The sequence below is a fragment of the Eptesicus fuscus genome, chromosome 11 (assembly GCF_027574615.1).
Source record: "Eptesicus fuscus isolate TK198812 chromosome 11, DD_ASM_mEF_20220401, whole genome shotgun sequence".
Taxonomy (NCBI): Eukaryota; Metazoa; Chordata; class Mammalia; order Chiroptera; family Vespertilionidae; genus Eptesicus; species Eptesicus fuscus.
The window spans coordinates 22,094,864-22,121,442 of NC_072483.1; the positions used below are offsets into that span (position 1 = coordinate 22,094,864).

General features: G+C 36.7%; 1 protein-coding gene across 1 annotated transcript in view; it reads right to left on the bottom strand.

The window, feature by feature from the left end:
- Positions 1-26,579, bottom strand: part of LRP1B (LDL receptor related protein 1B) — a 1,704,605-nt gene that overhangs the window by 69,109 nt on the left and 1,608,917 nt on the right. Inside the window, exons 80-83 of the mRNA XM_054723549.1 lie at positions 20,878-20,994; positions 17,058-17,231; positions 15,930-16,055; positions 6,506-6,670 (exon numbers count right to left, since the gene is read on the bottom strand). Coding sequence (XP_054579524.1) covers positions 6,506-6,670; positions 15,930-16,055; positions 17,058-17,231; positions 20,878-20,994 — 582 coding nt within the window. The remainder of the gene's footprint in view (positions 1-6,505; positions 6,671-15,929; positions 16,056-17,057; positions 17,232-20,877; positions 20,995-26,579) is intronic.

Sequence of the window (26,579 nt, forward strand, 5' to 3'; positions counted from 1 at the left end):
AAGAAAAAAGGTCATAAAGTCACCTTCCAATCCCTCACAGGGTTTACAGTTTTAATTTTTTTAAATATACAAAATAATGTGTCTTAATCGATTACTTCCCTTTGTTTTCTCAATAGAGAGGTCAGATTTTTCAATATGTACGCATTGCTCAAGTAAGTTAATTTTCATTCCCTGGTGGTAAGAAAGGTTTAGAGCCCTAACCAGTTTGGCTCAGTGGGTAGAGCGGCAACCTGCGGACTGGGAGAAAGAGAGAGAGACAGTGACGGGTTGCTGCCTATATAGACCTGACTAGGGATCAAACCCATGACCTTTTGGTGTACATGATGATTCTCCAACCAACTGAGCCACACCAGCCAGGGCATACCACCACTTTTTTATCCACTCATATATTGATGGGCACTTGGGTTGCTTCCATATCTTGGCTATTGCAAATAACACTGCAATAAACATATGGGTACATATCTCTTTTCAATTTAGTGTTCTGAGTTACTTTGGATATATACCCAGAAGTGGAATTGCTGGGACACAAGGCAGTTCCATTTTTAAATTTTTTTTAGGAAAATTAAAATATCCACAGTGGTTACACCAATCTGCATTCCCTCTAACAGTTCAAAAGGGTTCCCTTTTCTCCACATCCTCACCAGCACTTGTTGTTTGCTGATTTATTTTATTTTTTAAATATATTTTTATTGATTTCTTAGAGTAATGGAGAGGAAGAAAGAGATAGAAACATGAATGATGAGAGAGAATCATTGATCAGCTGCCTCCTGCAAGCCCCATACTGGGGATCGAACCTGCAACCAAGGCATGTGCCCTGACTGGGAATTGAACCCGGGACCTCCTAGTTCATAGGTCTACACTCAACTACTGAGCCAAGGCAGCTGATGATTAGTGACATTGAGAATCTTTTCATATGTCTATTGGCTCTCTGTATGTCATCTTTGGAGAAATGTCTATTCAGGTCCTCTGCCCATTTTTAAATTTGATTATTTGTTGGTTTTTTTAGTGTTTAGTTGTATGATTTTTTAAATAAATTTTAGATATTAATCTCTTATTGCACATATCATTGGTGAATATATTCTTCCATTCAGAAGTCTGTCTTTTGGTTTTGTTAATGGTTTCCTTTGTTGTATGCTATCTTAAGTTTGCAATTTTATGTTTTCAACTGAATATTTTCTTGGATTCTTATAAAGAAAGTAGGATTAAATACTCAGCTTTTAGCACTCCCTAAACATAAATAATATCAATGTTAATAAAGCTAGGACATCAAGCTCAATTTAAATTAGAAACACTGATTTACTTGAGAAAGGAGATTTAGTCCTCCTCTAGAATGTCCCACCTTCTAGATTTTGCATGTCATTTAAATGGTTCCTTCATCACAGTATTTGTTGAAAAGCAAGTTCCACCCTGGAGCTTTAATCTGATGCAGGTTCAATTTTTTTGACAAGACTACTTCATACATGGTGCTGTAAACTTCCTATTATATCAGAGGTTAGCTAACTATAGCTCATGGACCAAAACCAACTGTGTGTTTTGGTAACTAAACTTTCACTGGCACACAGTCACCCATTTATATCTATGACTGCTTTCCCACTACACCTACAGAGATCACGTGGCCCACAAAACCCACGATGTTTACTGTCTATCTCTTTATGGAAAGGTTTGCCAACCCCTGTGTTATGCCATATTTGTTACTGTTAATCAATGGGTTCAGGGGAGTCAGCCTGCTCCCTGTTTTAAAATGTCCCTTCTCCTTCCTCAAGTAAATCAGTGCACAAAAAAGGGAGTGGAAGGTGCCCTTAAGGGGAAAAAATTTAATGTTAATTCTGTTATATGTAATGATGGCATCACAGTTATTTCTCAGCAATGAAGTATTTATAGGAGAAATAACATGATGTCTGGAACTTACTTTAAATAAAATACTCTAGTAAACAAGTATATGGAGTGGTTAGGTGGAGAATAGTTGAAACAATTAGATAAATTTTGATAATTATTGAAACTGGGCAATAGATACATGGAGGGTTATTATATTTTTATTTTCATTAAAATATTTATTATGCCCTGGCTGGTGTGGCTCAGCTGGTAGGAGACTATTCCCATATACAATAGGTCATGGGTTTGATTCCCAGCCCCAATCCTGGTGCTTACAGGAGGCAAACTATCAATGTTTCTCTCTCAAATCAATGTTTCTCTCTCTCTCTCTCTCTGTCCCTCCCTTCCCCATTCTCTAAAAGTCAATGCAAAAAATGTCCTCAGGTAAGGAAAATAAATAAGTTAATAAATTAATTTAAAAAATTAAAAAAACAGCCCTGATATAATAAAAAGAAATGAAAGAAAAGCAAAGATGGGCAGTTTAAATGTATGCCCACATTTATCAAGATTGTGTACTTTCTATCCTAGGTACATATATGACTTAAGACACGCTAGTATATATGTTTTGGCATCAGTTCCATGATGCTTTGAGGGTGTTTAAATTTTCTACCAATACTTCCCTTTTAGCATATATTTTTGGGGTAGTCAAATTTGATGGCAGTCATATATGCTACTATTCTATTTGGAACAGTGGCCTGGAAAAAATCATCTTGAATGAATGAGTGGCAAAGTTCTCTTCATCTACTCACCTATTATTATAAGGACCCTTCCCACTGCAGTGAGAAGATAATGATTTACATCAGCATTGTCTTTTTCTGCTTTATTTCTGGGAAAAAACATTTCACAGAATTTCTACAGATTTGGTGACAAGCAAGAGCTACAATGAAAACTTCTGCTTTCTTACCATATTCATTGAAATAATTGGATACAAATATATCACCAACTATAAAAAACTGCACTGCCCATTCTTCACCTAGTCAGTTTTGCTTTTATGTCTTGCCAAACTTCCCAAATTAAAATTGCTCTCCCTTTTGCACAACTCCAAACTTTATGAGTAGGAGTATTTTGTTATATTGTCCCAAATTTACAAACCCTCCTCTATATTTCTATAAATCAACTGTGTAGAAAACATGATTTATTTTGATAGAAATATTAAGTGCCTAAATAACAAGCCTATGAGTAAGAAAAATTGCACAGTATGACTACTAGTATACCTTATATAATAAATATGCATAAAAGTAAAAATTAATTGTAAATATAGTTAATCACATAAATTTCAAAATGTTATCAATAATAAAAATAATAAATCATTTTATAATTTTTGTAATTAAATATCTTAATATTTCAATGCTTTATTCTCAGTTCCAATATGTTACCCAAGGCAAACTTTATCTTAAATCTAACCTTTACTGAGCAGGTCATAGGAATTAACTACATGGATCCTTGTTGTATAATCAATGTCAAACCATTTAATTTTGTAGTACTTTCCTATATGAATTTATATTTTAGTTTTCTTTATTAAAAAAAATCTTAAGGAATGAGGGAAAAACTCATTCCTACATGCAAAATTTTAATTATGCCTCTCAGATGTGTGCTTTTAATTAATTGGTGACATTTCTTTGTTCAAATATTATAGTCTTACACAACTGTCATAAACTTATAAATTTTAATTAAGGCTTCTCCAAACCCTAGTTATATAGTGTCCACATAGGAATTTGCCAAAAGGCTTAACTATAAGTAAACCAACAATGAATAAATCCATGACTTGCCCAATGGGATTTGTTTAACAAATTAACATTTGTGTGGAGATAATAAGGTTCTACACTCTATAATACCCGATCATGTTCTATAAAACCACATTTTTAAAAGTGAAAATGCTTTGTAAATTACTTATTTGAATATTATATTATTATTAATCTCCCACATTTCTTTCCCTAGGGTGCACTTCTCTCTCTCTGCTCTCTCTCTGCAGCATGCCCACAACTTTTCCTCTCTCTTCCTCCAGGTGTGTTCCCTTGCCTTTTGTTTCCTAAGCTCGAAGGGCCTTCCTTTTGCTTCCTGAATCCACACAGCTGACTTGGATCATTTCTTCCATGGCTCACTTTTTCTACCTCTGTGATTTTCTAAATAAACTTTTGTTTGTATTTGAGTCTTAGCTCTGAATTCTTCCTTAGCCAGTACTCAAATATCGAGGTTGCAAAACTGAGGTCAATTGCCAGTAACATTCTGGTGGCATTTCACTGCCAACAGTTGTAATCCAATGATTTTATTATTATAATAAGAAAAATTAAGTTAACAATAAAATAATAAAATCCCTAAAACTCATTTGCAAAAGAAAATATACTTTTCTAGCCGAAACCGGTTTGGCTCAGTGGATACAGCGTCGGCCTGCGGACTGGAGGGTCCCGGGTTCGATTCTGGTCAAGGGCATGTACCTTAGTTGCGGGCACATCCCCAGTTGGGGGTGTGCAGGAGGCAGCTGATCGATGTTTCTCTCTCATCGATGTTTCTAACTCTCTATCTCTCTCCCTTCCTCTCTGTAAAAAATCAATAAAATATATTTTTAAAAAAGAAAATATTCTTTTCTAAAGGAAATGGTATTTGTGTTGCTAAAATAAGATCATAAGTCATATCCTTTCATGGCACATTTATTGGACTTTTATTTTCATATTCAATGAAGGTCACAGTACTACCATTTCTCCTACAGCAATAGAAAATACTCTACTGTATGGATTAACTTTCCTTATGCAGAATGAAAATATATAGTAAAGATCTTAGTGCCTTTTTTATTTCAATCAACCTGCTGAATATTATTTTTCAGAATTCAGTTAAGCAGTTAGAATAGCTTAGTTATCAATTAATCATGTGTCAAAATATTTATAGACATAAAACTATCAAACTTAAAGAAATAGTAATGCTTTTACTATTCGAATGCAAAACAGAAACAGCTTAGTTCTTCTGAACTTCATGGAAAAAAATTTTTAATGTGACTCTTTCAGTTAACATTATGCTAACTACTTCAAAGAATAGCATAAGAAATAGAAGCAGTGAGAACTCCCAGTAAGATGGAAATTAACCATGTAGGGGATGTAAAGATCATATGGATTGATTTTCCATTTGACTAAAGAAATTTGCATTTATGTAGTAGAATTAAATGTGCATAGATTGCTCTCATAGTTGCATAATATCTGTTGTACCAAATATTGTGATCTGCAAGTTATATTTTTATTATGCATCGGGGTTAATTTATTCCCATAGGACCATATTTTAAACTTAATAGAAGTCAGTAGAAAATATGTGTCAATCTTCACTTGTATGTTTTAGAAACCACTTTGTGCAAACTTATTGTATAAGTTAAAAAGAATCTCAAGTATATCCTAATTCATAATAACCTAATATTTTCAAAGCGGATTATACACTACATGCCAACAAGAGTAATTATTTATTTATTTTATTTTATTTATTTATTTTATTTATTATTTTATTATTTTTTGTTAAATCTTACCCAAGGATATTTTTTCCATTGACTTTTGGACAGAGTGGAAGGGAGGGGGAGAGACAGAGAAAGAGAACCATAGATGTGAGATGTGTTGCCCCCCCACTCGCCCTGACTGCGATGGGGCCAGGAATGGAGCCTGCAAAGGACGTATGTGCCCTTGACTGGAATTGAACCTGGGACCCTTCAGTCCATAGGCTGATACTCCAACTCCTAAATCAAACAGGCTAGCGCAAGAATAGTTATGATTTCAGATGGGAACTACAATGCTATCAGATGTGCTGATATCATATGTTTATACTTACTATTTTTATTTTTTTTACGATTTGGTTGAATGTTTTGATTAGTGTGTGGAGTAGCAGTTGTACAATGACTATGCTTCAGCCTAAGGTTTGGTTTGAGTTCTGTATGAAAGTTAAGTCTGTGGTAGAGTTACTGGAGAGATTTGAAATTAGTCTTGGTATGAAATTAACATAGGGCTGGCATTAAGGTTCTTAAGCAGTCACCTGCAAAGGGACTTCAGCACTGTGTCATTTAATGAGTGGATGTATGTCATGAACAGTTTTTAAAAGAGCTGCTTGCAAACTACGTTTGCCATCGTGCTGCCCCAGTAAATGGCATTATATTATAACGATATTTTAAAGGGAGCTACCAGCATTCCACACACTATGTTTAGTGAAGAATTCTTCCAAGTAGTGAAACATATTTGAACTAATATATTTACATTTAAAATGAACCTAATTTTCAATAACAAATAATTGTTAGCATTAGGCAAACTGTTCAATTAAAAAAAACCCACAGATATTCGAGTCAAACATATAAGGCTTATAAAACTGGTTTCACTTCATCATTCTAAGCCTGAGTCAGAATCTGTAACCACTGCACTCTGGCATGTGGCGCACTCAACACCTGGTCATGTCATTACTATTGTTAAGTTAGATGCCTTGAATCTTGAAGTACTAAATTTAGAACAAATGTTATTGATTATGTTAAATTACTTATTCAACTTAATTTGTGTTAATGTATTCTTTATTAAGGTACCAGAAATTATACTTGTAATATTCTTTTCTTTTTTATTTTTCATGTATACCGAACATTGCAAGTGATTTGAATAGACAATGAAATTCAAATATTTACCCAGAGTGGATGGTATACAAGTTCCTCCATTTTGACAGTAGTTGCTACAGTGGTTTACTTCACATCTGTCTCCTGAATAACTAGGCCAGCAGTGACACCTCAAATCACCCTTCTCATTTAAAATGCATCTTCCGCCATTTTCACAAGTCAATTTGCATGAATCATCTGGTTATAAAAAGAAATGTATGAATTAGCATACCATTTAGTGGATAGTAGAGTACAAATATATTTATAAAATAAGAAATAAATACTAGGATTTGCTTTTATTAAAAATTCCAAAAATATAAAAAGAGAAATAAAATTATCCGAAAACAGAGAAATAAATTTCAACCCTTAATGAATGGTGAATACAAATGTTGAATTAAATTTTGTTTTTCTATATGCTTAAAACATTATTAGACATTTCTTATAGTTGTTAAAACAGTAAGTAATAAAACCAACTGAAACTTTCTAAAAGTAAAATATTTTTCAACCAATAAGTATTTTTTATAATATGAGAAATCATAGCCCATTTTTTAGAAGTGTTTAATTTCAAACCAAACTGAAATATCTAAACTATATACAAACATATATCTTTACATATAGGATACATGTATTAAATTGTATATGTAATAATAAGTATATATATAGACATATAATTTATATTATAGGGGCATTTTTAAATAAAAATGTACTCTTTGATGTACATGCTTATTAACCATATATAAATATTCCAAACCAAAAGTCATTTAGATTTGGTATAAGATGATGATAGAACAGTGTAGAAACACTTCCATGAGCAAAATTTCTATAGTTAAAATAATTAGGCACAATCTGTGTATTCTGTATAGTTTGCCTGAGAATAAGAAAGGATGATTATTTATTGGAATAGGAAAATTATTTCTTAAAAATATGATGTCTGATTAATAAAAAAGATAGCTTGAAATAATTTTCAGGTAATTTTATCTATATGTGTTCACATAGACCTGCTCCATTAGAAATATTGCTTTACTTAAAGCAAGACACAATGTCCAATAAAACAGAAATGATTTACAATATTGTAAGAGGCATTTCATTCTAGAATATGCCTTCTATTAAAGTCATGCCTATTTTATAGTAAGACTAGAGGCCTGGTGCACGAATTCGTGCACCGGTGGGGTCCCTCGGCCTGACCTGTGCCCTCTCACAATCTGGCACCCCTTGGGGAATGTCAGATTACCCGTTTCAGCCTGGTCCCTGCAGGCCAGGCCGAGGGACCCCTGTGGTGCAAGAATCCATGCACTGGGACTCTAGTATGCATATAAGATCTTTGGTTAATCTCTTCCTGCCCTCCCCCCTCCTCCCTTCCTTCTGAGATTCATCAGTCTGTTCCATGTTTCCATGCCTGTGTATTAAGCATCTGCCCCCTGGTGGTCAGTGCACATCATAGCTACTGGTCAAACAGTCGAATGGTTGAACAGTTGAATGGTTGCTTAGGCTTTTATATATATATATAGATAAGGTAAAATCAAAATAGCTTATATTCCTTATTTAACCCTTTGCACTCGCCTGCTTTTTTCTCGATTCCTTTATTCTACTCGGGATTTAATTTTTTAAATACCCCAGATTTTACAAAGTGCGGCAGTAGAATAAAAAACTGGAGTTTCTTTTCATACAAACTTATTTATTTGGATTTTTTTATATTTCAAATTATTGATACATTCAATACAATTCGACATACAAGCTGCTACTGATGCTAACCATGTCGAGTCACACTCGACATTTGAGTGAAAAAGGTTAAGATACTGAGGACTGTACACAGCAGAAGCTTGAATACATATCACTGCAATGATCACAAGAGCATCTTAAAGATCCTCAGTGACTTCAAATGACACAATAATTCAAGTATCACATCCACCATCATAAATAGAGCCTATGTGTCAGCAGTGCTAGACAATTCTGAGACCTGTCTAATTGCAAGGGAAAGTTGCCAATGCTTTTCTATGTAGGTAGGCTTGCTAAGTTTGCATTTGTAATATGAAAGGCTCCCTCATGAAGCACTGCCTATGTATGGCATAAAGAAAATGACTGTTGATATAATGATACCTGTGTTTAGGTCCTAGCTCTGCCACTCACTAGGCATACAAGTTAACCTATCTGAGCCTCATTTACTTCAAAATGGTCTTATTGAAAAATGTACATCTTAACTCATGGATTTATTACACATATTAAATTAGATAAGAAGTTTGAAAGAAAACGTTAAATAATAAAACTCTGTAAATATTAAGTATATACTCTATGCACATAAACATGAAAAAGAATCTGATTTCCAGCCCATATCTACCACATCTAGAATAGTGAAAGAATGAAGAGCTGAGATATGGGTCTGAAAGATGTTTTGTTTAATTTCAACAGGAAATTAAGGCACTTATTGGGTAAATCACTATGTACTATCAGCATTATTTACCGAGTGCCCATAAGGTACACTAGGCATTCAGCTCACATGGAATAGCATCTATGACTGCCAGAGGTGAACACTGGAGGTCCCAAATGGAAGTCGCTGTGATTGAACCTGGATTAGAGTGTGAAGGAAGGAACTGGAAGAAAAAAGGGAGTTTGAGGAGATAAGCAGTGTCACAGGAGGTCCCTGGATTTTGGACTTTGCCCCCAAAGCAGCGTTGAATCTTTGAAGAGCCTAAAACATGTGAGGATAACTGTACCTGGCTGGGGTTGAACTGAAAGCAGTGTGACTACTCTGACTCTGTTTAAATTATGCAGGCTACCTACCACGATGGCCCCAAATACGGTAATGTGGGACGGATAAAGGGGGATACACTAAAGGTAACTGGAAGGTAAAAATCACACTGGTGCTTTATAAAGAGGGCAAGGAAAGATTAAGGATAGTTTTTCAGCTTTTGACCCAAGGGTAAAAGGAATCGAAGAGGTGATTTAGTTTTGGAAACAACTATGTAAATGCAAGTGGCAATCTCCAGCAAAGAGTTAAATCGAGAGGTCAGATTCTTAAGAAAGATCTAGAGTACAAAGATGCTTGCTTCATTTAAAATTTACCCAAACATTTCCAACTCATTCAGCATGAAATATCCTAATTGGATTTGTGAATATTTAAGGTTTCATTATCACAATTAGGATTATGGGAGGGCTTATTTTCACCTGTAGATATTCTATGTAAACCACATAGGTATTCAAAATATCTAAATATTAAGGCATGTACATTTCTATAATGTACTTTTTTTAGGTACCAGAAATTTAAAAATCTAACACTGCCTAATGAAATGTAAGTGGAGTTACATTCTTTCAAAACCTAACTGCAATCATTTTATAATGCAAAAGGCTGCTTTTGTCAACAACTAAATCACCCCCAGAAGCCAAGCTCCAGTAATTGTAAACAACTATAGGAAAGAGCTGGTGCATACTTCCCCAATAAAGAGTATCATTAGAATTTCAAATTTCGTACATGAAGATTAAAGGTATTCGGCATGCTCATCATTTAACAATAGCAGCTAGAGAAAGACAAGTGTTTATGAAGAGCTGAAAAATTTGGCTATATCAAATGTTAATGTCAGAAAAAATTAATTGACACTTATCTATACCAATCAATAATTCTGAAATACACTTATGTATATTCCTAACTGAAGTGGTCCAATCTGTCTATTACCAAGGCTCATATGTGTAGAAGGCCATGTGAATATTTTTTTAACACTCTGATTATGTGAAATATAACATTTTCTTTTAAGAAACAACGTGAACTTTGAGAAGGTTTCTGTGATCACGCCTTTCAATCAGGGTTGAGACAGTAAAGTTGAAATCTCTTAAAAACTTTTTAGGATTTGATTAAGTCTGTATTTAGACAAATATGCTTCCTCATTTAAAACATAAAACTATACAACTTGTTTCATTTTCTTACCTACATCATGACAGATTTATCTTAAGAGTACAATGTGTCTACTTTTTGTAAGGCATTGTGCTAGCACTTTATGTATGTTATTTATCATATTTCCAATGACTCTGGACATGATATGAAGGCACTGGGGTATACTGTGTGATGGGTTAGAGTGTGAAATGGCTAGGTTCTGCCCAGGCACCATCATTATTTAGTAACTAGAGGCTAGATGCACAAATTGGTGCATGGGTGGGGTCTGGCCAGCCAGGCCTGATTGGGGCTGATCGGTCTGGGCCAGCCAGGAGGAGGGGACACCAGAGATTGGCCAGATGGCCTGGCCCCTGATCGGGGTGGGGGTGGGGGTGTGATTGGGGGTGGGGCCTCAGGAGGTTGGATGGCCAGCCTGCCCCCAATCGGGGGGAGGGGGCAATTGAGGGAGGGGCTGGCCAGGGGGAGGGTTGAATTCCTGTCGAACTCCCAGTTGAGGGAACAATTTGCATTTTAGGCTTTTATAATATAAGATGTTAGACATTCCATTGAACCTCTCCATAATACAATGTTGTTATCAGCAAAAAATAGTATTAACAGCATAGTGTCATTGGGATTTTGTGATTATTAAATGAAATTATATATATAAAAGTCTAAGCAACTGTTACGACCAGATGACTGGCTGGTAGCTATGACGTGCACTGACCACCACGGGGCAGACACTTAATGCAGGAGCTGTCCCATGGTGGTCAGTGCGCTCCCACAGCCAACCTCCCTTGACCAGCTAACCTCCCGCAGTCCCTCCCCACTGCCGGCTGGGCCTGATCGGCTCCAATTGGCTCCAATTGCCAGCCAGGCCAAGGGACCCCACCCATGGATGAATTCGTGCACCGGACCTCTAGTATACATATAACATACTTACAATATGCTTTGGTCATAAGTCTTCAAAATTTTTATTTATTATTACCAGTAGTAGTATTTATTATTAGTCCAATTTTACACAGAGGAAAATGAGACTGAGGGAGAACAGGATCACACTGGTTAAGTGACAGATAGATCTTGGCCTAATCCAAAGCTCCCCATCAGCCCAGGCCAAGTTATTCCTGTGTTTTTGAATTTGGATTATTGAATAAATGATCTTTACTAATCACAGGGGACACAAGGAGGGTTGTGTAGAAAAGGCAGCAATGTCTAGTTATAAAGAAAAAGCAACAAATATTGTCTACAACTTGATCATTAAAAAAGCACATAACATATGCATATGTGCATAACCCATGTATGCAGACAATAGTGTAGTGAATGCCTGGATGGGGGGGTGCACATGGGGGGTACAGGGGTCAGTGAGGGAAACAAGGGAACATCTGTAATACTTTCAAGAATAAAGATAAATTTAAAAACATAAATACATTTTTAAAAAGCACACAACATCTGAGTCAACAAAAAAGTCACTTTGATAGCATCAGTAGTGTATTCTTATGTATAGAATCTTAATCTCTCTCCCAAGGGTCTCTCCCACCCAAACAATAGTATAAGTAGATATGATAGATAGGAGGCACCTATGAGAACACTAGTTATGAGTGTATGTGGAAATGACAAAAATGTGATACGTCTTCTACAAGAAAGAACTTGATGACATTTTATTTTTTTAAAGGGTAATACAAAAGACATGCATTTTATTTTGAATGAAGTTTTCCTTCTCACGTTCTGCTTCATTATTTTACATGCTCTTCACTCCCCATGTTGGTTAAAACTTCCATTTAAAAAATATTTCAGCCCAGCTGGCATGGCTCAGTGGTTGAGCATGGATCTATGAACCTGGAGGTCACGGTCCGATTCCCAGTCAGGGCACATGCCTGGGTTGCAGGCTTGATTCCCAGTGTGGGGTGTTCAGGAGGCAGCCGATCAATGATTCACTCTCATTACCAGTGTTTCTATCTCTCTCTCTCCCTCTCCTTTACTCTCTGAAATCAATAAAAAATATCTATCCTATCTAATAAAACAGTAATATGCAAATTGACCGCACCTTCGCTACGCCCAAACCACGCCCACCAACCACATCACGCCCACCAACCACATCACGCCCACCATCCAATCAGAGTGAGTATGCAAATAAACCCAACCAAGATGGCAGTTAATTTGCATACATAGGCACCCTGAGCTGACCCTCTTTGACGAATTTCAGGGAGCTGGGGTCTGCTCTGGCCCCAGACTGAAAGCCTCCTCCAGAGGCTTTTGGCCTGGAGTCTGAGCGGACACCCAGCTCCCGGCTTTTGATGGATGGTGGGTGTGGCGGACACCCAGCTCCTTGCTCTGATTGGATGGTGGGCGTGGTGAGCAGACCCCCTGCCATCGAGAGCGGGGCCAGCTCCCCTGTCATCGAAAGCTGGGAGCTGGGTGTCCGCTCCGGCTCCAGGCAAAAAGCCTCCTCCGGGGGCTTTTGGCTGGGTGCACGAGCAGACACTCAGCTCCCCTGCCATCGAAAGTGGGAACTGGGGGTCCGCTCCTGCCCAAGAGGCTTTCGGTCTGGGCAGGCCTGGGCAGGGGCTGAGCTGGTGATCCAAGGGAGCTGGAGAAGCCTGCCCAGGCCTAAAGCTTCAGCCAGAGGCTTTAGGCCTGGGAAGGGCCCAGCCCTCCATTGGTGTGAACTATAGAGGAAACACCTTTTCTGACTGCACATTGGCTAAGCTTCCTGTATGTCACTGGTAATATTCTTAGTAACTTGGGTAAAAAGAATCCAAAAAGGTGATCTATGGTTTTTCCACCACACTTCTGGAGAAAAAAATGAAGGTCCACTGCTGGAAGGCTAAGAAATGTCATATCCTGCCCTAGCTGGTTTGACTCAGTGGATAATGCCTCAGCCTGCAGACAGCAGGGTCTGGGTTCGATTCTGATCAAGGGCATGTACCTAGGTTGCAGGCTCCTCTCTGGCCAGGGGCCCAGATCAGGGCCTCATGCAGGAGGCAACCAATCAAAGTGTTTCTCTCTGTCTTTCCCTTTCTCTTCCACATTCTCTAAAAGTCAATGGAAACATACCCTCAGGTGAGGATAAAAAATAAATAAAGAAATCCATATCCTATGAAAGACACATCTTGAAAATGCCTAAAGAAAGTTGTCATTTTTTTCTTGGTGAAGGGACTGGAGTCCGTGTTGATGAACACATCTTGGTGGCTGTGGAGACTGACAGTGGCTACAGCAGTGGGGTGATGGGGCTGGTGCCTTCCCCTGACCAGCCCGGTTGCCTCCCACAAAGGGAGGCCAGACTGAGGCTTAGGTATGCTCTCTGTGGGGCGTGGGCCTAAGCCATCAGTAGGACATCCCCTGAGGGCTCCGAGTATGTGAGAAGGGGCAGGTTGGGCTGAGGGACCCCCGACCCCCAGTGCACGAATTTCATGCACCGGGCCCCTAGTTTAAAAATATTTCAATTACAGTTGACATTCAATATAATTTTATATTAGTTTCAGGTACAAATAAAATAGAAACAAGCTCATAGATACAGAGAACAAATGGATGAATGCCAGATGGGAGGGAGGTTGGGGAGCTGGATAAAAAAGGGGGAGGAATTGAGAAGTACAGATTGGTAGTTACAGAATAGTCACAGGAATGTAAACTACAGCATAGGGAATAGAGTCAATAATATTGTAATAAGTATGCATGGTGACATTTGGGTACTAAAATAATCGGGAGGATCACTTTGTAAATTGTTGACATTTAAAAAATCTTTTTTGGAGAAGTTAAGCAAAATATGTGGCTATATGCAGTTTAGCTATATGACCATGTCAGAGCAGCAGGTGAAACATTGCCCTGGTAGTGGTTGAAAATGTTCATTTAATTCTCTTATTCTACCATCACAGCTACTCTGGTTGGGAGGATGCCAGTGAAAGCATCTCTTTTCAAGGACTGGCCCCAACAGAACCATCCAAAACACCAATCATGATTCACATTTAACTGTTAAGAATTCCCCCCCTTGCTACCCCAACAGCACTTCATACATCCTACACACCAACTGAAATAAAAGATTCATTATTTTCTTTTCATGCCATGGTTTTATGCCTTTTCAAGTAAATTTTTTCTGTTTCAATGTTGTTCCCTCATTTCCACTTAATCTAAATCCCAATTGTCTTTAAAGACCTTGTTCTACGGTTATATTATATAGAAAACTAGAGGCCTAATGCACGAAATTCATGCAAGAGTAGGCCTTCCTTTCCTCCAGTGCTGGCACCAGCTTCCCTCTGGCACCCAGGACCCGGGCTTCCCTCCAGCCACTGGCAGGCACCTGTGCTCCAGGCTTCCCTCACAGCCCCAGCTCCCTCTGGAAGGATGACCAGTCTAATTAGCATATTACACTTTTATTATTATAGATTATAATTAATTCTCTAATTGGATAATCATCTGAATCCTCATAGAAATTTTAGTTCTGTCACTTCTGTGGCTTATATTACTATCCATATAAATATTTATTGATTGATATTGATGTCATTCCTCATTTCACCTTTGTAACTTTTTCAGCTTTGCCTAGCCAATGCTTAAGGAATACAACTATCTTACAATTGTTATGATAGTTTTAGATATTTAGTGTCTTGAAAAGGCAACAGTCTTCAGATTGTATGTAATCCCAGCAAAGAACAATGAGAAATGATATGGGGGTGAAGATGCTGACTGAGGGCATCTTCCTGTGAGGGGTTCATTCTAAAAGAGGGGGATACAGCAGGTGGAAACCTTGCTTTGTAAAGACCCTAAGTGTATACTCACTCGATAATGTTTGCTTTGATCCTCAAGGGATTTTGGAGTATATGTTTTTGTCTGCGACATAAAATTTAATGTTGATTTTCTTTTTTTCTTAATAGTAATTTTATTCTTCAATATGGCTAATTCTTAAATATAAGGGATCACACCATTTGTGCTTTTTAAATGTTTTGCTCTTTAATACTTATCAGCATTTGAAATTGTTTCAATTTATTTTAATGTTTGTTTCAACCTCTAGCTTTTAAATTATTAACTTCATGAATGCAGATATCTTGGAGGTTTTGTTTCTGAATTAGTCGTTGGTTTCTAAATTAGTGTTATACTTTGCTCATAACCCTCAAAACATTTCTTAATGGTAGTGGTAATATTTATTGTTTATCAAATTTTACACAGAGGAAACTCGACTCTTTATAAATTAATCACCGGTTTCTAAATTAGTATTGGCACACAGAAGTTGTTCAATATAAACTTGTTGAATGACCAAATTAATTTGGAGCTTGAGTTTAAACTGATAGCAGAATGGCATGCTCAGAAATATTATCTTCACTGATATATGAACTATATAAAAACACATTTTGATCTGTGTGTGACTTCAAAGTTCCTAACCTACTCTTAAATGCATAGTAAGTGCTCAATGCAGCTTTGTGAATAAATGTAGAATGAATGAATAGAAAGTTATCATCAGAAGAACAGTTTATGGAGGTATTTAAGAAGCAAAGCTATAAAGGTAAGTACATTGATGACTGAGTAGCTAGTTCTGCTCAGTGTCAATAGCTGTAAAGATGTATCATACAGATGAATTCATAATTTACTGACATAATGAAGTTTACCTACCTAACAGGCTGTCATCATTGCAGGTGCCATTAATCAAATATTTTCCTTCCGGGCACACACAGGTAGCCCCAGAAGGATTCAACAAACAGAGAAATTCACACGCTAAATCCAAGCAAGGATTGGGTACTGGTTAAAAGAAAACAAAGAAATGCATAACTATACTTACAATAGGTTTCAAGAACATGAAATTCAATAAGGTGAAATGATGAAATTAGCAACCCTGATAAATCACATCAACTTTCTGCTGGAATTATCTCAGTTCAATCTTACTGATCACCTTAATAGGGGGACAGACATTACTAACTTTATCCATATATGTGAGATGACTGGTAAAGAGCAGCAAAACTTGAGATAGAATTTAGGGAGTTTTTAGGGGACTATATGTTGTTTTAATTATTTCCATCACTGATTTGGATAAATATCATTGTTACCTTTCCAGATCATTGCACCAATGAGATTAAATCCCTTTCTATTTGCCTTAAAGATTAATTATAAATAAATCTCAAACATTCTCTTGAAGCATGAACTTATACATAGAGTTGAGTCATTGGAATTTCAGCCACATTTTTACTCTGGTTGTCAATATTTTTGATAGCTGTGTTCAAAATATACCTTTCAAGATAACAGCATCTCTTATTTTCCAATTCCCTTCTGGGAGGGAAAGTAACAATAAAAGTCATAAACAATCAGAGAAAACAACCCTTGAAAAACCTCTCCTCAGATACATCTAAGGATGGCATGTTAGAGATATAATTGTCACTTGGGTATCACTAAGAAAAAGTCAAACTGACTAATGGTGAATTTCCTTACTTGTCTACAGAATCACAAGATTTTATTAAGAATTTTATAAAAAAATGAATGAGATATTAAAAAAACAATGTCAAGTTGAATAACAAGAAAACACAGCAAATACTGTCATTTTCATATTTGTTATGACACACAACAATTTTTGTATTATTTGTATTTTGATTTTGGTAATTTAAAGTCTGGTGATATCAAAATTAAAGTTACTTAAGTTTCTGGGGTTAAGACATTGAAATAGTTAAGGCAGTTTAAAAAATACTTTCTTTTGAGAGTCATAAGAAAAAATCCACCAATATAGACAGTTGTATAAAATATTATACTTACAGTCTAGCTGTTTATAGCGATGAGATATTAAAACACCTTTTGTTTTACCAACATCTAAAGCTAGGTACTCTACTGAACCACGGCCGAATTTTTGTACTCGAAATACACCATTTTTAGGTCCTGCTCCATATATATAATCTTCAAAGACATCAATCCTATGTGGATGTAGCAAGCCTAGAATTTTTAAAAGATACATCTATAAAAGTTGCAATGTGAATTCTCAGACTTAAGAAAACTAAGTTTATCCAAAATCTTATAGAAAACCTTATTACTCTTGTTTAGAAAAACTCTTTCTGAACTAGAATACTTTAAACATTATCTGTAAGGTTATTATAATTAATTTATTTGCCTTAGGGATATGTGCGATATTAAATATGTCACTCAGAACATAACAAACATTTCATCATCACTTTTATCATCATCACCACCTTAAAGCGTTTGCTTAGGGCTTATAGATGCTTCAGATACAGTGTAATTTTCCCTGCCTTACAATTTGCTGTCAAAAGAAAAGCCTTATAGGCCAATGTTATCTTTTGCAAAAAACAGGCAGTTCATAGAATTCTCAAATTGTGTTCTGGATCAAATTAATGATCAAAATAGATTACCTGAATTACAAATTTATCAAGCATTCTGAGTTGATTCTTACCATTTGCAACAGCATGGATGGAACTGGAGAGCATTATGCTAAGCCAGTGGTTAGCAAACTCATTAGTCAACAGAGCCAAATATCAAGAGTACAATGATTGAGATTTCTTTTGAGAGCCAAATTTTTTAAACTTAAACTTCTTCTAATGCCACTTCTTCAAAATAGACTCGCCCAGGCCATAGTATTTTGTGGAAGAGCCACACTCAAGGGGCCAAAGAGCCGCATGTGGCTCACGAGCCGCAGTTTGCCGACCACGGTGCTAAGCAAAATAAGCCAGTCAGAGAAAGATAAATATCACATGATCTCACTCATTTATGGAATATAATGAACAACATAAACTGATGAACAAAAACAGATCCAGAGACAGAGAAGCACTGATCAGATGCTCAAACCTCAGAGGGAAGGTAGGGGAGGGTGGGGATAAGGGATAGAGGTCAACCAAAGGACTTGTATGCATGCATATAAGCATAACCAATGGACAGAGACAGCTGGGGGGGTGAGGGCATGAGTGAGGGGGTGGGGGGACAATGGAGGGACAAGGGCACATGTGTAATACTTTAATCAATAAAGAAAAAATATATAAAATAAATTTTAAAAAAGAGTAAAATAAAAAATTTGATGTTACTATTGTCTGTTTTGGAAAAAAAGTAAAAAAACACACAAATAAACAAACAAAATTTTTTTTTAATTACACATTTGACTTGTTTGGCTAAAAATAATAGAGACCATAATTTTTCTCATATTAAGAAATGACTTATTTAATTGCAAAATGAATAATTAATCAAACATTTGGTACTGAAATTTAAAGCAAGTAAAGTAGGTTTATAGTTATTTGTATGAAAAAATAATACAATAATTAACAAATAATAAAAGAATAAACTATGTTTTGTGTATTCATAACTGTAAACCTACTTTTGCTCACCCTGTATTTCACCTATTATCTAGAGCAGGGCTCCTCAAACTTTTTAAACAGGGGGCCAGTTCACTGTCCCTCACACCGTTGGAGGGCCGGACTATAGTTTAAAAAAAAACTATGAACAAATTCCTATGCACACTGCACATATTTTATTTTGAAGTAAAAAAAACAAAACGGCAAAAACACCCACATGTGGCCCACGGGCCGTAGTTTGAGGACACCTGATCTAGAGTTTGTAGAACATAAAATATGTTTTAAACATGAATTTTTTTCAATGTTCTTTGAAATAGTAAAATACACACTTAAGGTAAAACATTTCTTATTTCAGAAATGTGGAATTATATTTGTCCATCCATGGTCACCATACAAAAACACATACTTAGGCAAAGGCACTATAAAAACTCAATTTAATTATTTTTATTTCAACATCTCTGCTTTATTTTAAAAGAGCAAAACTGTGCTCATTAAATAAAATATGTACAGGTAAAAATGTCAAGTGCATATTATGAACAATCATCTGTGGTAAGTAAAGGGGGAGGTTGTGGTAGAAAAAAGAAATTAGATTCACAGAAAGAAGTGAAGCTGCCAGGCACAGGAGTCAGAAAGTGAGAGAGAGAAAAGTAGGAGGCAGGCACAGAGGTAGAGACAAAAAGGGTGCCACACAGGAAGTGCACAAGTAGATATTGAGGTCACTGGGGGTGGAGGTAGGTTGTAATTTTTACACACTTCTTTTGCCTTGCATAAAAGTATAGCTATAAATTACATCTTATCTAATAAAAGAGTAATATGCAAATTGACCATACCTCCGCTATACCCACAACCCATGCCCACCAGCCAATCAGGAGCGAGTATATATTAACCCAACCAAGATGGCTGTGGCCACTGAGAGAGCAGGAGGCGTGGGTTTCCCCGGCAATGGAAGAAGCCAAACTTTCTGCCTGCCCTGGCCTGCCTTGGCCTTCGCTTAAGGCTACAAAGTTTCAATTAGAGAAGATAAATAAATCCCAACAAAAAATGGCTGCGGCCAGGGAGAGAGCAGGAGGCTTGGCTCCGCTCAAGGCTACAAAGTTTCAATTATAGAAGATAAATAAATCCCAGATACCAGGGCCTCCGCTTGGGTCACCAGGCGGCGTGGCCAGCCTGCAAATCACCACAGGCCCCTTGCAGGCCACCCCATGCCCCAAGGGAACCCCCACCCTGATCCGGAACACCCTTCAGGGCAAACCAGCCGGCCCCCACCCGTGCACCAGGCCTCTATCCTATCTAATAAAAGAAAAAATATGCAAATTGACCATCACTCCAACACACAAGATGGCTGCCCCCATGTGGTCAAAGATGACTGCCCCCATGTGGTCACAAGATGGCCACCACAAGATGACCAGCAGGGGAGGGCAGTTGGGAGGGACCAGGTCTGCAAGGGAGGGCAGTTGAGGGTGATCAAGCCTGCCAGGGAGGGCAGTTAGGGGTGACCAGGCCTGCAGGGGAGGGCAGTTAGGGGTGACCAGGCCTGCAGGGGAGGGCAGTTAGGGGCAAACAGGCTGGCAGGGGAGCAGTTAGGCATCAATCAGGCTGGCAGGGTAGTGGTTAGGGGTGATCAGTCTGGCAGGCAGAAGCGGTTAGGGGCAATCAGGAAGGCAGGCAGGTGAGCAGTTGGGAGCCAGCAGCCCTGGATTGTGAGAGGGATGTCCGACTGCCCGTTTAGGCCCAGGTAGGATCGGGCCTAATTGGGCAGTCGGACATCCCTCGAGGGGTCCCAGATTGGAGAGGGTGCAGGCTGGGCTGAGTTACACACCCCCGCCATGCACGAATTTCATGCACTGGGCCTCTAATATAATAATAATAATAATAATAATAATAATAATAATAATATTTTATCATCATATTTTGTTATATGCAGTAACGTCTTTTCTGCTTGCTATCACTGCAATTTGAAATAAAAATGAGTTTTCACAGATGCTAATCTTTACTACTTGAAATGTTCTACTTAGAATGGGATATCCTCAGAAGCAACTAAATTATTATTTTCTGAATCTAGGTAGTGATGGACCATTTTTGTCCTAGAGTTAAGAAGTTTTTGTGGTTTGGCATGTCTGTTATTCTAGCAAGAATGAAAATTATAATCAATAGTAAGAGCTACAAGTTGAAAGAAGAAAGAATTTGAGGAAATCAAAAATATAAAGCTTTCATACTTCTATTTACATACCATTATTTAATTCTCTCAAAATAATTAAAAGAAGTAATGAAAGCTCTTCACAAACCTTGTCTGCTGCTGACAGAGACCACGGAATCTGAGCCGTCATAGAGAACGCTACCAATGAGGGAGAGCTCAAGGTCAGCCCAGTATATCCGTTCACTGAAATGATCCACAGCCAGCCCTGCAAAATCAACACACGCAGACAAATAACAGGTAATTTTATATTATTTAAATTATGATTTTGCTTCTTAGTGTATAATTATTATTAATGTTTCTCTTCAAGCATCACAGAAATTACATAGTCTATATCATTGTACATGTGCATAGATTACATGGAATTCATTTAATAAGCTGGAGCAAAAATCTTATTTCAAATAGGAAAAGCTACCCTAAGTATTCTTCCTTTCCACACTTAACTGATTTGTTATGGCTAATATCTTAAAATATTTTTTATTGACTTTAGAGAGGAAGGGAGAGGGAGAGAGAGATAGAAATATCAATGATGAGAGGAAATCATTGATTGGCTGCCTCCTGCACTCTCCACACTGGGGATCAAGCCTGAAATCCGGCATATGCCCTGACCGGGAATCAAAGAGTGACCTCCTGGTTCATAGGGCAATGCTCAACCACTGAGTCATGCTAGCTGGACTGTTAAGGCTATTTTCTAAAAGACTTTTCCATAATATTTAGTTTTTACCTTACGTGTGTGTGTGTGTGTGTGTGTGTGTGTGTGTGTGTGTGTATAAATTTAAATAGCTTATCCAAATTTAAAAATAATTCAATATAATTAGTTATATTTTGAATCTCTTGAGGTAAATTTCTCAGTACATAAAAGTTTGATGGGCTTAATTGTAAGATATTTTCACCCATTTGGAGCTGGTCTATAGTGGTGTGAGACATCTGTGTGTATGCAGATATTTAAATCGACTAAAGATTGATGCTTAAGTGGAGAAGAATTGATAGTAAATTCCTTAAGGTTCTAGTTGCTTAAATTTTTCTCTGTAATTATTTTTCTTTAATCATCACCTTACTCTGAGATGGCTTGTCTTCATTATTATCATTAGTATCTGTTAGTGAATAACAATGCACTAAAAAATATGTGGTAAAAAATGTTTTTCTATTCATTTAATTTAATTTTGAAAACTTTATAATTGTCATTAAAGCTGGCCATTATCTTGCAAAAATATCATCAACACATAGAATATCTTAAGTAATGTTCCTTCAATATAGAAGAGAAAGATCTATAATACCTGCATTCTATAATACATTTTCACTGCTGTAGATATTTAATTTTTGTGATATAGCTAGTCTTTAGATAAAAGGAAGTGCATACTCTGACAGTACAGTGCAAGCAAAATACCGTGGCATCTGAATGTTAAAGAGCTTTTCCAATCAGAATATTCAATAAGCAATTGAGGTACACCTCAATGGCAAGGCAACAAATGAAAGGTATTTCTGAATTTGTGCTAATTGTATTCCTGTGTAGATGACCCAACATTTAACAATCAGAGTAAATAAAAAATCATGGTGAACATCACTTGGGAATAATTCTTCAATTAAGTAGGTAGGTTGAGCCCAAATGTAATCAAACTAAACAAATATTGCTCCTTAAGCAGGACATAAGGATGGTGTATGTCCAATCAACCTCTAGAACAATGAAGTTACTAATGGTCCACATACTTAAAACAATGAAGTTACTAATGGTCCACATTTTACTAGTTTCTGTCTGATGATTTTCTGTTTGAAGTCATGTTGGGAACTATGTTTTTGCTTTTGCATGTATAATTATGAGGAACATGAACCATAAAAAGATCCAGTTTCCTGCTGCTGCCATTATACTTCAAAGTTGTCTAAGAAGGCATAGAAACACTTTTCTTTCTCTTCTACCTATGTAATACAATAATGAAGTGGATTAAAATAAAAGCTCTGCCCAACAAAATATGTCTCTGTATTTAAACATATAAAATATTCTAATTGTAGAAAATATAACAATGGCGTGTAATCCAATTACCAATATTGTATTTTTAGATTCATCAGTAGTAAAAAGTTCTCAAAAAGTGTCATATATTGCACTATTAGTCTAGGCTTGTCTAAAATGTACCATCTTTATCGGCTCTGGTCACATACTATATAATCCAATGGAGTTACATCTAGATAAAAATTATATAACAAAACATTTACATGCCCGGGATTTATATTCCAAAAATTCTACAAATCGATGATTTTGGTTTTTCCTTAAGCCTTTTAATCAAAGACATAGTCTTTAAATTTAAAAGTTAATAAAGAAATCAATTAACTTTTCTCATTATAGAGATGAGAGTCAAGTTTCTATGAGAAAAAAAAAAACACACCAAAAACGTAGTCCATTTCTCTTTAAAATAGCACATCTCTTTTTTGTCTTAAAGAACCAATAATGAAGCAGGGGGGGAAGTCAACTTCAAAGAAAATCATTCTTATCTAAACTAAATATGATGCACATGTAGAACCAAGTCAGGGTAAGTACAGAAAATTTAAAATAAAATGCTATACTTGTTCTAAAAAAACATGATGGAATCACAGTTTGGAGGGTTTATAGAAAACAAAGGCACAGGCTCACTAAGTTTTAGAAATACACAATAAAGACCCCAATCATGTTGTCATTTGCTTAACATCTCCCAGGATACGAAGATAACTATTGCATTTTAGCAATTTTTGAGTTTCACTTTGGTTGAACTCTGAAATTTTCCAAGTTTATCCTCTCACTAGTTTCCCTATTTTTACTAAGGTCTTAAATAAAAAGGAAAAAAAAAATCTTATGAGAAAGACAAGCACCATATGATTTTACTCATGTGTGGAATTTAATAAACTAGCTGAACTTCCTAGCAAAATACAGACTCATAGAAAGAGAGCAGGCAGACGGCTCTGGGAGGGAAGCAGTGTTGGGGGAAGGGAAATGGAGGGATTGAACAAAAAAGAGTGAGAACTCATGGACATGGACAACAGTGTGGTGATGGTGAGGGAGTGGGGATGTGGAAGTGGAAGAGGGCATAGAGGGGATAAATGGCAATAGAAAAAAATAAATTAAAAAAGAAAAAAAATCATATGAGAAATTACCATAGTACCAATGTAATAGTTCACAGAGAAGATTTTGAGAGCAGTACATGAAAATTACTGTGTTTTCAGAAATAGAGAATAAGATTATATACATTCTGTGTTAAAGAAAAGCCAAGATTTATAAGGTAGTAATAGCCAGCAAATGTGAACTACAATATTCTTGATTTAAGCAGTGATAAGAGGTCCAAAAAATTAGATACTTACCACTATGTCAAATTTATTTTTAAAAATTGTTAACATTTTTAAAGAAAAGTTGCCTACTTAGAATCTTATTTTCTAAACTACATTACACTTGTTTTCCATATATATGCACATATATATACATATATGCATACCCATATTTATTTATGAATATTAGTAAAATAAGTGCATCAAAGAATTGCAAAATAGTCCTTAAGTTTTATCCATTTTATTTACTTAGACACCTTTGGTTGGCCAATGACAAAGCAATTTGCTGAATAAATCAAATAATTTAAGCCAAAACCGGTTTGGCTCAGTGGATAGAGCGTCGGCCTGCGGACTCAAGGGTCCGGGGTTCGATTCCGGTCAAGGGCATGTACCTTGGTTGCGGGCACATCCCCAGTAGGGGGTGTGCAAGAGGCAGCTGATCGATGTTTCTCTCTCATTGATGTTTCTGACTCTCTATCCCTCTCTCTTCCTCTCTGTAAAAAATCAATAAAATATATTTTTTTAAAAATCAAGTAATTTAAGACTAGTCCAAGGACTAGTGTGTAATTCTTTATTCTCTCCAAAGTAGCCACAATTTGGGGGGAGCTACAGGCAACATAAATAAGCTCTTCTATAAAACAAATAATATGGTACTTCAATTTATGTAATTTTACATGCCCTTCTACTGGAGGGAAAACTGGATAGTGTTCTTATCTGAAATAACATTCATGAACAAAATTTATATTCATAAGGCAGCTCCCTGACAACGTAGTTTGCCAAGTACTGGACTTGGAGCATAGAACAGAACAGATCACTTCCCTATTCTCATGGAGCATACGACTCAGCCACCTCACAACTGATTGAAACAGAAGATAGAGACTGCTTCTTGTCTTTAGTATAGTTCCCAATAATAAAAAAAAAGGTGTATCATTTTTTAAAAGAGGCCTTACAACCATACCATAGGTTAAAATGGTAGGTATTCATCTCTTCATTCATTCAACAGATAATTAGTTTTAAGCACACTAATTACAGGTAAGGTAAATATTATCAACACACTTATTAAAGATGAGAACATTTATGTTCAAAAGTTTTTTGCAGGTTGCTCCATTTAACTCCCATATAAATGGAAGGCTGTGCTCTCTCTACTACTTCATATTTCCTACGTAAGGCGCTATGCTATGTCCAATTGTATGTATCATCTTCCTATTGAAACTCTTCCTTTGACACTGACTCCTGTTTCTTGGCTCCTATTGCTCACACCCCTTTGCAGAGCTTAATCTTGATCTTTACTCTCCAAATACGAGCATCTCACAAAATTACACCCTAAGAAGTCTGTTTGTTTTCCCCTCCCTTGTCCATCTTAACAACTTTAAATATCAGCTTTCTGTTGGTAATTCTCCAACTAAATTTCTACTTCTGCTTTAACACCAGAACTAAAATTTTCAGTTATGTGTGAGATGTCTCCTTCTGATTGACTCAGCTTGAGTCAATCAGAAGGAGCTTGACCACAAGGAGATTGCCCACACCTGCACCATCTGCCTGTGGCTGAATGACAGCACCACACAATCTGGGCTCAAATGCCACTCTAGTGACTTAAAAATGTTATACTGCAAACTGAGACCCCATTCTTTCTTTTTCTTTCTTTTTTGTTGATTAAGGTATTACAAATGTGTCCTTTTCCCCCCATTACTCCCCACCCCACTCCTGTTCATGCCCTCACCCGCCTGGTGTCTATGTCCATTGGTTATGCTTATATGCATGCATACAAGTCCTTTGATTGACCCCTACCCCTAATCCCCACCCTCCCCTACCTTCCTTCTGAGGTTTGAGCATCTGATCAATGCTTCTCTGTCTCTGGAGCTGTTTTTGTTCATCAGTTTATGTTGTTCATTATATTCCATAAATTAGTGAGATTATGTGATATTTATCTTTCTCTGACGACTTATTTCACTTAGCATAATGTTCTCAGCTCCATCCAGGCTGTTGCAAATGGTAGGAGCTCCTTCCTTTTTACAGCAGCATAGTATTCCATTGTGTAGATGTACCACAGTTTTCTAATCCACTCATCTGCTGATGGGCAAATAGACTGTTTCCAAATCTTTGCTATTGTAAATTGTACTGCTATGAACATAGGGGTGCATATATCCTTTCTGATTGGTGTTTCTAGTTTCTTGGGATATATTCCTAGAAGTGGGATCACTGGGTCAAATGTAAGCCCTCCATTCTTGACCTTCTTACTACTTTACTTTCATTCTTTTCTTTATAGCACTAAATACCTCATAATTTACATTATAATTTACTCTTTAAGTATTATATTTTTACTGCTGGCATCTCAGCCCTTGCCCTCTACTACAAGTACTAGGAGGACAGGGAGTGACAACTGTGTATTCACTCCTATATTCTAAGTGACTAGAATTATGTCTGACATAGGTTAGGCACACAATAACTATAAGTTGACATAATAAATAAAATGATTCTAAGAGTCTACTCCTGTATGTGGGGCAG